The 13,161-nt window shown below is 35.2% G+C and overlaps 1 protein-coding gene across 1 annotated transcript in view; it reads right to left on the bottom strand.

The window, feature by feature from the left end:
- LRP1B (LDL receptor related protein 1B) overlaps positions 1-13,161 on the bottom strand; it is a 1,792,829-nt gene that overhangs the window by 286,285 nt on the left and 1,493,383 nt on the right. Inside the window, exons 44-45 of the mRNA XM_030883038.2 lie at positions 2,930-3,122; positions 2,172-2,297 (exon numbers count right to left, since the gene is read on the bottom strand). Of these exons, the coding sequence (XP_030738898.2) occupies positions 2,172-2,297; positions 2,930-3,122 (319 nt within the window). The remainder of the gene's footprint in view (positions 1-2,171; positions 2,298-2,929; positions 3,123-13,161) is intronic.

Raw genomic sequence — 13,161 nt, 5'->3', positions numbered from 1 at the left:
ATCCTGTTTAATTTCTCATTTCCAGTGAAAGCTAATTGTTATGATGGCAAATACCATATTTTGCTTTTATAATCGTTGTGCCTTTAAGGAAAAAATGAAAATTATTCATGATAAATATGGTTTATCATGAAAAAACAAACATTGTATGAGCACAATTCTTGCTTAGGTATGTTCATTTGAAGAAATAGTATTGAGTACTTTCTTCCTCTTTCTAGAAACAAAAAATGTGGTTCAGCTATCCTCAATTCTCTTACAAGGTAATTGCTTCATCTAATTATATTTGCTATTCTTATTTCTGTTATGGGTTTTAATAAGGCTAGCAACGTTGTGTAAAATGGAATTGCCTAATCTTTCTGTCAAGAGTTATGACAACAAATGGCTTTTCCCTCCTTTGCCCTCGGGTAGGTGTTAGTAAATGGTCCTTCACCCCTGTAATGCTGCCATTAACATTCATAAACTGCTCTGGGTGAACTAATTCAGAGGTCGACACAGATATGCCAGAAACATCCTCATTTCCTAAAGATGGACTTGACAAAAAGAAGCCAAGAGTTACTTTTCAATCTCTCTGCTGGAGCGCAGGATTTCAATATGAATGCACAGCGGATACAAGGTACTTCTGTAAAGGTATGTCAGCTCTGAGGAATGCAATATCAATCTACAGTTCTATGTGAATACAACTATGCTTGTTTAAAACTATAGTTTTCTGTCTGATTCATTCCCTCTCATGAACAGTGAGAAGCAGGTGGCTTAGTAGGGACAGATGTATCTAATCTATTTTTCAGCAATGACAGGCATCCGTTGTATACAAATAAGCCTTGCTGTTCTGACTAAAGGCATTGGTTTACTACTGGCCTGTAGTGACCTGTGAAAGAAACATGAGTGATTCTAATGCATGGCTAAAACTCCAGGCTTACAGATAGCATCAGATCCAGGCCATTATAGCTGAAACCACAAAGGCAAACTGAAAGAGAGAGTTTAAGCAATTGCGTGAGCAATTCAGGGAAGTGTTAGGTGATGAAGAAATGTGGGAATTTGTGGCACGAATTATTGAAATTTGCTATCTTCTGAACAATTACATCATTCCCTTGTTTTCTTTGGCACATTCTTAAATAAAAGTCTTTTACTTCTTTTGCTAAGAGATGCCCTTTTGGGTTCTGGTACCAATTTGCAAAGTGAGAAAATACGTATATGTTCTTGCATTAGGTGCAGTAGTTTTCAAAGTAAAGAAAACGATGACAAAGTGCTCATATTAAAATAAAGAACAGGCAAAAGAGAACATCTTCTTGGTATATAAAGACCAAAAGAAGACTAAAAATGAAAAATACTTACAGCTTATGATACTAATTTTTATAACGTAGATATATCCAGTCCTATTGATTTTCTAAGATGAAATATATGAGATGAGGATACAGATGAGGAGAAAAAAAATGTCAAAAATTGACACATCCTAAGAGTGAGTTCATCAATTTCCAATTTTCCAAGATGCTTCTCTCCAATCTTTCTTACTCATGAATAGTCTTAATATTAAAGAGAAATTAACCCTTTTTATGTTGCTGGCTAATTTTTCATGGCAGTATTGGAATACGTGAACCCTTATTTATAGTGGAAACAGTTTTGGAAACTTAGCTGTTAGTAAGTATTTACTGTAATGGTACTAATTAAAGATTGTAATGCCTTTGGGAGATATAAACATCATGCAAGGCTGCAACATTACATTTTTAATTAACAGTTTGGAAATGATTACAAATAAACTGTGTGAGCCATTCTTTCTCATTTACATAGTCTGATGGACTGTGAATAGGTTTACTACAAAGCTACTAAGCTACTGCCTATACACTGCTTTATTTCAGCTTTAATTAATTTCGCTATTGACTGAAACCTCAAAGTCATAAACACAAGTTTTCAGATGATCATTGCTTGCAGGTATTTCTCTAGCTAATCCAACATCTTCCAGCCCAGAATCAGGGGGACACAACATTTGTCACTGTTTGGGTTATCATTACCTATCACATGGTGCTATAGGTAGAATGGTAAACTGAGTTCTTTTTAGAAGGGAGAGATAAGACAACCAGGCCTCTAATAGTACAACTTCATAAATATACTCAAAAAATTTCAAGGTCCATGTGTGCCATTTTGAGCAGTTATATCACATTTCAATTATCTTTACTTACTCACACATCTGTTGTCATTCAGCAATATTCGATCCCCCCTGCAGGAACAGTTCACTCTTCCATTAGGAGTTAAAAGGCACAGGTCATGGCAACCTCCATTCAGTAACGCACATGGAGAAAGTTCACCTGCAATGAACAGGTTTTACTGGTGACATTTTATATTGAATTCCTAGTCTATGTTAATATAGATTAACAGTAAACTGTTAGACAGCCTCAATCTCTCAAAAATATCTCATGAACAAGGAAGATTTGGGATTTTTAAACAAATCTAAATATTCCAAAAGATAAGAACATTAAAAATATGTAACAAATCTCTACATTTTCTAACATATTTGTCATTCAACGCACTAGTACCTCTAGAAACCACATGCGTACTGCAGACTGCAATTTTGTAGGTATTCCAGTGATTAAAAAAATTTTAAGGCCAGATGCAAAGCTTGTTTATCAACAAGTATTATTTTCTTGGAAACGATCTGAATGTTCAAAAATATGAGGAGTGAGCAAGTATGAAATAGAAATCCAGAAGCAAATAATTAAAAATGAATTGTTCCTCTGGTGGTAAATTAAGAACTACAAAATTTTCCATAAAACTTTCAGATAATTTCAATATATTAGATAGTCAAAGCCTGAACACTAGCCCCAGAAACAGTAAGAAAACAAAATACAACTAAGTATTACTAAAAACATAAATACACTTTTTGAGAGATTATATAATTGAGAAATATATTTGTAACTTACAAATAAATATTGTAACTTACAGCTATTGGTGTCATTGGCAACAGCTATGATACCCATTGGTTGATGTGGAATATCAGAACGAAGAATTTTTGTATCTCCTCCCGTGTACTTGTTGGAACGCAGGATAGCTCTTCTTCCCCAGTCTGACCAGAAGATATAATTGTCATAAACAGCCAAACTGAGAAAAGCCCCTGGCCCAGATTTGACAATCACCTGGAATAAAGTAAAATATCATATTTTTTTAAATGAAGATATCCTCATCTGTTTTTGCTCAAAAGAGAAGAGATTAAGATTATTTCTGATTATTGAAATAATCAGATAAAAATACATTTCACTAAATGTATTATCATAATGTGTTTATAGTTTATTTTAAATGTCTTAACCATCCTTAGTTTTTGCAATGTTTACTTAATATTTTGCAGTATATTTCTATTTAATAATCATTCAGTTTGTTTAAGCAGCTGTGTCTATTTAGCATTATAAACCAAAATCATCATTACAACAATATGAGACTATTAGTACTAAACATCTATTTATCATTATTAAGAGATCTTTAGATATACAGTAAACACTAAGCTCTCAGAACTATATACAGAATATAAAGTTCAACTGATCCAGGTTATTCCTTTAGGAAGCTTACAACATGAATAAGTTAACCAGATATACATGTATTGGCAATAAAAGTTTAAAAGCAAAGACCAAAAAGTTTCACTCAGACCAAGATGAAGTAAAAGGGTGTAGATTATCCTTCTCAATAAAACAACTAAAAAAAAAAAAATATATATATATATATATATATATATATATAAAAATAAAAAAGGAGGCTTTTCAACACATTGGATATCAGGTAAGGAAGGACAGTGATTCCTGAGTAACAGGAAATAAACCAAGTGAGTCCCATAACCTCCACAGTTTATAGCCTGAGACAGATTCCAGGTAGCAACGCAGTGCAAAGAAACCCAACAGAGTCCAGGGAACTCTCTGAGTGGATATAGCTGAGAGTTACGGGAGGGTAATATGGTTAGCTCTCACAAGGCAGAGTGTTGGAGAGAAGGCAACAGAGAGAGAACTCTGGATATCTGCACAGGGTCCTCCTGGAGTATTAAGCACAGTATGTGAGACAGTTACTGCAAGCTGGTGAAAGAGTCATGCAAAAGGATTACAGAGAAGAGTTTCCAAAATTTACATGGGTCCAAGAATCACACTTGTTAATGCCAACCAGACTTAAAATCTTTGTAATTCATGGGACTCTGAGTAGAGTACTTGGAAGGGTCTTGGCTCAGCAGCGGGGAATAATTAACCCTAAACTCTGTTCTACTCCAGTCTCTCAAACCTTAACAGCAAATCCTGAAAGGATCAAACTCTTTCCAGGTAGCTTAACTGTTTCCCAAAAGAATGCTCAAGAATTTTAATGGTAATATGTAAAATTTTACCACTAAACTACTATGGAAAAAGAGATGAAAAGTCGCAAATCTGTGACTTCAGTTTCCACCTTAAGAAAGTAGAAGAGAAAATGTAAGTTAAATCCAAAATAAAGGAAAACAAAATAAAAATCAGAAGAGAAAGCAAGGAAATAGAAAACAGGAAAAAATCAGAGGAAAATCAATGAAACTAAAAGATGGCTCTTTGATATCAATAAAATGAAAAACACATAATGATGAAGTGAGTTTTATCCAAGGAATACAGAGTTATTTAACATTTTAAAATCCTATCAGTATAACACACAAAATAAGAAAACTCATATGAAGGTCTCAGTACAGAGAATTTATTGGTTGGATCTAATATGCATTCCTGATAGAAACTCAGACTAAAAATATGAATAGAAATAAAACTAGGAATGAGACAGGAAAAATCATTCTTACTACTTCTACCCAACATTGTCCTAGAATTTCTAGCCAGTATAATTAGGCAAGAAAACAAAAATAAAAAGCATTCAGATTGAGGATCAAAGTCTGATCGATCACCTAGGCTTGCCTTCACCAAGAATCTTGTTAGGTCAGTTTAGTGCATTTGGGGAAGATGTTTCACTTTTTTTTTGAATTTTAGTTTGCTCATCTTAAAGCTGGGGCTGTCCCTTACCTCTGATATTTCCTCTTAGTAATTGTCCATCCACTCACAGCCCATTCACTCCCTGGCTATAAATTTCTACTTTCCCTTGTATTTAGAGTTGACCTCAATCCCTCTCCTCTACTGCAAAACCCCACTGCAGTTGTCTCTATATACCTATCCTGATAGTCCTGAATAAAGTCCCCTTTATCATTTTAACAGGAGTCATGGATATTTTTTCCTTAACACATTCAATGTAATACTACTGAGAAGAAAAAAAAAAGGATGAATTATTGATGTATGTAACACTGTGGATAAATTTCAAAATAATTATGCTGAGTGAAAGAAGCCAGACAAAAGGGAGCACAGGTATATCATACCATTCATATAAACTTCTACAAAATGCAAACTAATCTGTAGTGACAAAAAAAAAACCAGTGTTTCCTGTGGACAGTGGGAAGCGGTAGGGTGGAAAAAGAAGGATTAAAAAGGCAAATGAAGAAATGTGTTGGGGTCATTGATATGCTCATTATCTTGATGTGATGGTGGACTCACAGATAATATGGGTGTTTGTGTGTGTGTGTGTGTGTGTGTGTGAAGACTTTTAAACTTTAAATATTTACATTTTAGTGCATGTCAATCAGATCTAAATAATTTTTTTTTAAATAAAGGCCAAAAATTTCTTTAAAATATTTTCAGAAGTAACATTAGGTAAATATATGGGACTGCAACTACATTTGGAAGGACAGGATACATCAGAAAATAGATGTTTTTACTGTCTAGTCATTTTACTTTGCTTTTGCTTCTAAATCTAATCCATAGGTGACCTATCCAAATAGTTCCTCTGAATTCTTTAGCAAATTAGTGAAGGAACAGAGGGATGGTTTAAATGTGAGCACACCCTTGTTAGTTGAATGAAATGCTCAGATTTCTAGAAGAGAGAAACTAACATGAATTTTCTCTTGTAGCAAAGAGATGAGAAATAATTTTAGGAATCGAACAGTAAACATACAAAAGAAGAGAGGAAAAAAAGGACCTTAAGCCTTAGAGAAGCGAAGAAATCTACAAGATTTTGCCTCTAAGGCAGCAAGAACTACAACAAACAGCTTTAAAGGCATTGATGTAGTTTATTTTATTTTGTTTGGTTTCATTTAGAAGAAAGCTTTGCCTCCCTACTGTGGACAAATTACATGAATAGAGACATCGTGGCATACCTAGAATAAAGAAATGGGCTTTTTGCCTTATCAACATCCTAATCAGGAGGGCTTGATAATCAACATCCAATTCAGAACTATAGAATTTACTCAGTTATCTCCATTTTAGAAAACATTGTGGTATAATGGGAAGGGCTCAGAAGGCCTACATTCAAATGGCAGCATGGTCATTCTTGAGCAGAGTAGATTTGGGGAAGATGTTCCACTTTTTTTTTTATTTTAGTTTGCTCATCTGTAAGATGGGGCTGATTAAAACCTGCTTCAACAACTTCACAGGGCTGTTATAAGGATATATATAGAAATATTTTGAACATCTTATATTTATACATATCCATATGTATATATACATATATGTTTGTATTTATTTAATTTAGCTGTCAGAGATAAGTTTGATATTAATTTTTGTGATTTTTGCCTCCAGATCTGTTATAAAATAATTATTTTTGTATAAAAATCAAATTTAGAAACCTCAATAGTAATATTTTTATAGAAATAAATCAATTTGATTATTTGCCTTGGAATATTAAATATGCCAAGCAGAGACCTAGTTACATTACTTTTCCCTGTAATCAGAAAAAATAAATAAAAAAGGAATTTTCACAGGAATGATGACTGCATGGGAATGGTCACGAAGAAACAAATATTTGGAAAATACCCTTCCTGGCGCCACATGTTGCCTTCTTAGGAATTAATACATTCTAAGATTAAATCATTTACTGACTACTAAAATTGATGTGGTTTGGAGAAAACAGATAATCTTTGGAATGTGGTAGTTTAAAAAAAAAATAGTCCCCTCTCTTTACCCCATCCTATATCAAATTCTAAATTATTATGAGGTAATTAGCAATGTCATCTTCCTGATTTCCCAAATTTTTCCTCAGTCATTCTGAATTAACTGGTAATTACCCTCTTATAAAAACAATTACTTCATTTTTATTCTGAATATATAAGTATTTTCTGTTCTATAGAGCAATATTTCTCAAGTTTTAATGTACATGCAATTCACTTTGAGATTTGTTAAAATTCATATTCTGATTTACTAGGTTAGGGGTGGAACCTCAGATTCTTCATTTCTAACAAACTTCCAGGTGTTGTTGATGCTGCTGTTTGGGAGCTCACTTTAAAAAACAAGAATTATAAAATAGAGAAAAGTACAAAAGAAAATAAATAATAATAATGTTAAATAAATAATAATCTTACCACACAGATCTAATTACTTATCATTTTGGATTAAAGAATATATATTTACTTTTTTCTTTACAAATTGACAGGCACATGAGCACTCCAAAGTTTCTTGATATAAGTAAAATCAATTTTAAAATCTTCAACCTCTTTAAAGAGGGGAAAAAGATGTCTTTCTTGATCTGTAATACATTAGAACATCTTATATTACAGAGGGACAAGATAATTTTTCCATATGTTCTCCTATTCTTAGAACAATTTTACTAATCTAAGTGCAGGTCATGTTGCTGCAACCTCCACCCTTTCACACACACACACACACACACACACACACACACACACACACACACACGAGCATGGGGAAAACTAATGCTAAGTGTATGAGTTTAATACTAATGCTAAGTGTCCGAGTTTAATATTCCTCATTTGTATTTCTTTGGAAATAACATGTTATTCCCTAGTCAATATTTCATGAGTATAAAAGATCACCTGTAACAATGTTATGGACTGAATGTTTGTGTCTCCCCAAAATTCATATGTTGAAATCTTAACCCACCATGTGATACTTGTAGGTGGAACATTTGGGAGGTAATTAAGTTTAGATGAGGTCATGAGGGTGAGGTCCCTGTGATGGGATTAGTGTCCTTATATGAAGAGGAAAAGATCTCTCTTGTTCTCCTTCATGTGAGGATACACAGCAAGAAAGAAGCTACTGCAAGCCAGAAAGAGGTCTGTCACTTGAGCCCAAATGTGCTGGCATGCTGATCTCAGATTTCTCAGCCTGGAACCCTGAGAAATAAATGTCTATTGTTTAATCCACCCAGTGTATGGTATTTCGTTAGAGCAGCCAGAGCTGATTAAGACAGTTTTACTTTTTCCTTTTTGAAGAGCCAGGCTTTAAGATTTATATCTGCTTTAAATTTCAGTAACTATTCTTTTGAATCAACATAATAAAGATTGCTTGTTAAGAAAATAACTTCTATACTGTGCTTTCTGGGAAGATTTTCCTGAGAAAAGGAAGGATGTAGGTGATAGGATGGGAAAGAGAAGGAGAAGCTTTTGGCAGAGGGAATACATGGTGCAAAAGGCAAGAGGAAGGGGGAACATGAAATGCTGGGAAAAGGAGCAAAGGTTAAGTGAGCATTATTAACACTCAGACATCTGGGGAGAGGATCCCATGATGAGCCTGGTGAGAACGGCCAGAAGGGCAAATATGTAGGACCTTCCTTCCTATAGGCCAAGGTTGTGAGTCTGAGTTCTGTTCTGAAAGTAATGGTAAATTAAAAAAAAAAATTTAAGCACTTTAAGGTCATTATTCGTTAGTAAAGATTATTTTGCCTCTGGTGTAGAGATTAGATCAGATAAGAACAAAAAGAGTTTCAGGGACACCAGTTAAGATCAACTGCATTTTTCCAGACAGAGGATAATACTTATGACATTTTGAGCAAGAAAGGTGAAGAATACAAATATTAGGGGAGTATTTACAAACTAAGGACTCTCTAGTTCCCTTTCTAGCAGAACCCACAGGGGTTTTCGTCACTCATTCATTCATTCAATTGTCATTTTACCATTGTTTTAGTAAATAATAAGAGCTAACACCTCATGAATGCTTACAACATACAGGATGTATATGTATCATACCAAATTTAATCTCATTCTACCCTATATGGTAGATACTATTCCAATCCACCTTTTATTGATGAGGATTGCAGCTTAACAAGCTTATGTAATCAGCCCAAGGTCACAGATTTACTCAATGCTTTGAGGCTATTTCAGACCCAAAGCAACTAAGATTTGAATTAAATTTTATATGTAAAATTTGCCTTGGTTAAAGAGACAGGAGAAACTCTTTGATATTAGCAGATGTGTACGTGCTGTCCTTATTATTAAATCTATGCTCCTTCAAGTTAGGAGTAGTAGTAATCTCTTTGATCCCCTTTTCTATTCAGTATATTTTATGTGAACAAAATAGACATTCAGTAAACACTGCTAAATCACTAAGAATGAAAAATAAATTATGTTAGTTAAACATAAATAAAAATAGTTGTTTTTTTATGGATAAGGAATAGTCATTCTTATGACAATGAAAGTTTTTCTATGTTGTTACCAAAAGTCATTTGGTATATAGCAACTTTTATAAATTTTAATACAGATTGAACTTAGTAGTTTACTTCTTTACTTCTGCTGACACACAGAAAAGGGAAAAAAGCAACATTAAACTCAGTCTATAATTAAGCATGTTACTTTCATAGGGTACAATAGGTTCCACTAAGAATTGAGCTGACTTTAGACATTTCACTGGTTAGAGTTCAATGAGGAAAAGAGAAGTGAAATACACTAAATTACACTTTCTCATCTCCCAATTAAACATTTTTATCATAATTTCATAAATACTGTACCTTGCAAGCCTAATCAGCATCTTTATTTACAATGCAAAAGCTTTGTCCTCGTAAATTACACTCTACCATGTTATGTGGTAATAATATACCATTATGGCATAATTTTCAGGCACTTTAACCTTGAACCTATAAATAGGTTCATGTTTCAAAATAGTCATGTTCATTCAGATAATGCATTTCTTGACAAAGTCACGTAATCTCACATGTATCCTCATAGATGGACAATTAAATTGGTAATCCACAACTTCAACTTCAATTGACTTGAAGTTATATGTCAGGGAATTTAGTCACTAAAAATATGCCTTTCCTATCTTGAAACTTCACCGGAGCTTTATTGGTAGAAGCGCGGCAACTAATCAAGGAATAAAAACATTCAGTTTTATAAGCCAGACCATATTTCCAACACCCAGATGCTAGATGTTAAACCAAACAATTTAAAAGCCAAGTAAACAAGAAGCTTCCCAAACACCCCAGCTGATTGCCTCACTGACAAGATCATAAATGATCATTATGAGAAATGACAACTTGGCCCCTGCCATGGCCAGGCATGACAAAGTGTTACAGATTGCAGAGAAACAATTGCAGTTGCTTTAGCCTGGGAGAGAATGGTGATGTGGTAAATCAGCAACTTAAAACTGAGAAATATTTAACTTAAGAATAGATGGCTATATTTAACTTGCCTGAGTGAGTTTGCAGAACAAATATAAAATATCTAAATGTCATTAGTGTCCAACGAAATTTGAAAAGAACAACATTCACAGCAGTCATCTAAAAGACTGCCTATTGTGTGAGAGGAGTTACCAGCCTTTGTTAGAGAAGCAGACCCTTCTGAGAGAGATTAGAGAATGAATTACCTTGATTTCACACTCTCTCTTTCTGATCTCTCTGTTGATCACACTCAACCAAAGGCCAGAGGACAAGGAAGCCATTTGACCACACAGGTAAACCTTCAGGGGGAAGAGAACATGGAGGAGGATGGAGAAAATATCTGTAGATATGCATTAGAGAAGTAGTAGAAAGAACCCTATTCTGAGACTCATTATTTTTCCTGGATAGCTTTTTGGCTTCTTGGGACTCAGACTCTTAATCTGTAAAATAGGATAATAAAAGGTAATGACTCAGCTCCTTTCCCAAAGAAAGAGGATGGATAATATATTCCCTTAGGTCACACAGAAAACTAATGAGAAGAAAAACTGTGATATTCCTGAAGTGTTAGAGCCACTCCTGAATGGAATTTGAGCAAGTTTCTAACATTATGATTGTCTTGGCTTCACATTTGATTATAGTTATTAAAGTTATAGCTTATCCAAAATTCTGATTTAGATATATTTAGACAGTTTGAGATTCATAAGCTGATTTGTATCAATAAAGAGTAAACGTTAAAAAAAAAACTAAATATATTTTTCAGTTAGCGCCTTCTGCTTTGAATTCCTTCCAAAACCATTCATTGTGAGACCCAATTCAAGGGTGACTTCCTTAGGGAACCCCTTCCCAGCTTCCCAAAGCAAAATGGCTTCTTCTGCTGCGTATCCAGACAGTTTCTATACACATTCATTATAACACTCATCAGAGGATATCATAAGAGCTTGTATTTTGTTTTTGTTTGTTTGTTTGTTTTTTTGCGGTACGCGGGCCTCTCACCGTTGTGGCCTCTCCCGCTGCGGAGCACAGGCTCCGGATGCGCAGGCCCAGTGACCACGGCTCATGGGCCCAGCCGCTCCGCGGCATGTGGGATCCTCCCGGACCGGGGCACGAACCCACGTCCCCCGCATCAGCAGGCGGACTCCCAACCACTGCGCCATCAGGGAAGCCCAAGAGCTTGTATTTTTTCCATAGATAAATAGATTTTTATCCATAGATAAATACAATAGAACATATTTAACAGTCAATGATTTTTTTTAACATTTATTTATTTTATTTATTTATTTTTGGCTGTGTGAGGTCTTCGTTGCTGCGCTTGGTCTCTCTCTAGCTGCGGGAGCAGGGGCCACTCCTTGCTGAGGTGCACAGGCCTCCCACTGCGGCGGCCTCTCCCGTTGCGGAGCACGGGCTCTAGGCATGTGGGCTTCAGCAGTTGTGGCACGCGGGCTCAGTAGTTGTGGCCCACGGGCTCCAGAGTACAGGCTTAGTAGCTGTGGTGCATGGGCTTAGTTGCTCTGCAGCATGTGGGATTCTCCCGGACCAGGGCACAAACCCGTGTCCCCTGCACTGGCAGGCAGACTCCCAACCACTGCGCCACCAGGGAAGCCTTCAATGATTATTTATTGATCAAATCAATAAATAAATGAGTGATTAAAAAAACATTTCCCCCTGTGTTTGTGTTTATTTCTTTCCCTGTGTTTGTGGTTATTTCTTCCTCTTCTTTTTTTTAATGTACATTTACATGAACTTAGAACTCAACTTTGTACTTTATTTGCTTATGTAAAGAAAAATAAACTTTTTTCTTTATAAAATTGTATTACCAACATTTATGTTTTACTGAAGAATGGTAAACATAATCTCAGGATCACATTCATGCCTTTGACAAATATTTCAATACTGTTACTCTCTAGGCCATTGTCTAAATACAGCCCTCCTTTTTAATATTTTAGTAGAAAAAGTGAAGAGCTAGTCAAAGTAATATGTTAAGTCAAAACCTCCTATATGGGCTTCCCTGGTGGCACAGTGGTTGAGAGTCCGCCTGCCGATGCAGGGGACACGGGTTCATGCCCCGGTCTGGGAAGATCCCACATGCCACGGAGAGGCTGGGCCCATGAGCCATGGCCGCTGAGCCTGCGCGTCCGGAGCCTGTGCTCCGCAACGGGAGAGGCCACAGCAGGGAGAGGCCCACGTACCACAAAAAACAAACAAACAAAAAAAACACCTCCTATGTCCAAGCCATACTGAATTACCAGTCTTAATTTTTTTAATTAGGATTTACTGAATATCAAAAAAAATTAAGTATTACTTTACATGCTACATTGTAAGAAGTTAAAAAATTGTCCTGCATGAAAGGATGATTGTTTGTATGCATGAATATTTGTTTTTCAGTGTATGTGATTATGTGAATACAACTGTCAAGGGAAAGGCCAGAAACAGATTAACTTAACTCTTACTACATTTAAAAAGAAAGGTTAGCCTAGGACTATGAGCCTAGACTCTGGAGTTAGAATATTTGCAATCATGTCTAGCACGTCCTCTTATTGTGTGACCTGGGGCTTATTATTTCACTTCTCCGGGCCTCTCTTTCCTCATCTTTAAAATGACAAAAGAGGAATTAATATTTATCATAGAATTTCAGAAAATGTTAAATGATATTCAGAAAATACTAGCATGATTACATAGTAAGCTTTCATAAATGTTAGCTATAATTATTTTTGCATGAATGCAGTAGGATTTAAATAGGTTTGTAAAGGTGGGTTTAGAACCTTA

The sequence above is a fragment of the Globicephala melas genome, chromosome 7, assembly GCF_963455315.2.
Source record: "Globicephala melas chromosome 7, mGloMel1.2, whole genome shotgun sequence".
NCBI lineage: Eukaryota > Metazoa > Chordata > Mammalia > Artiodactyla > Delphinidae > Globicephala > Globicephala melas.
The sequence above is the reverse complement of the archived record's forward strand: the minus strand, read 5'-3'. Positions and strand labels throughout refer to the sequence as shown.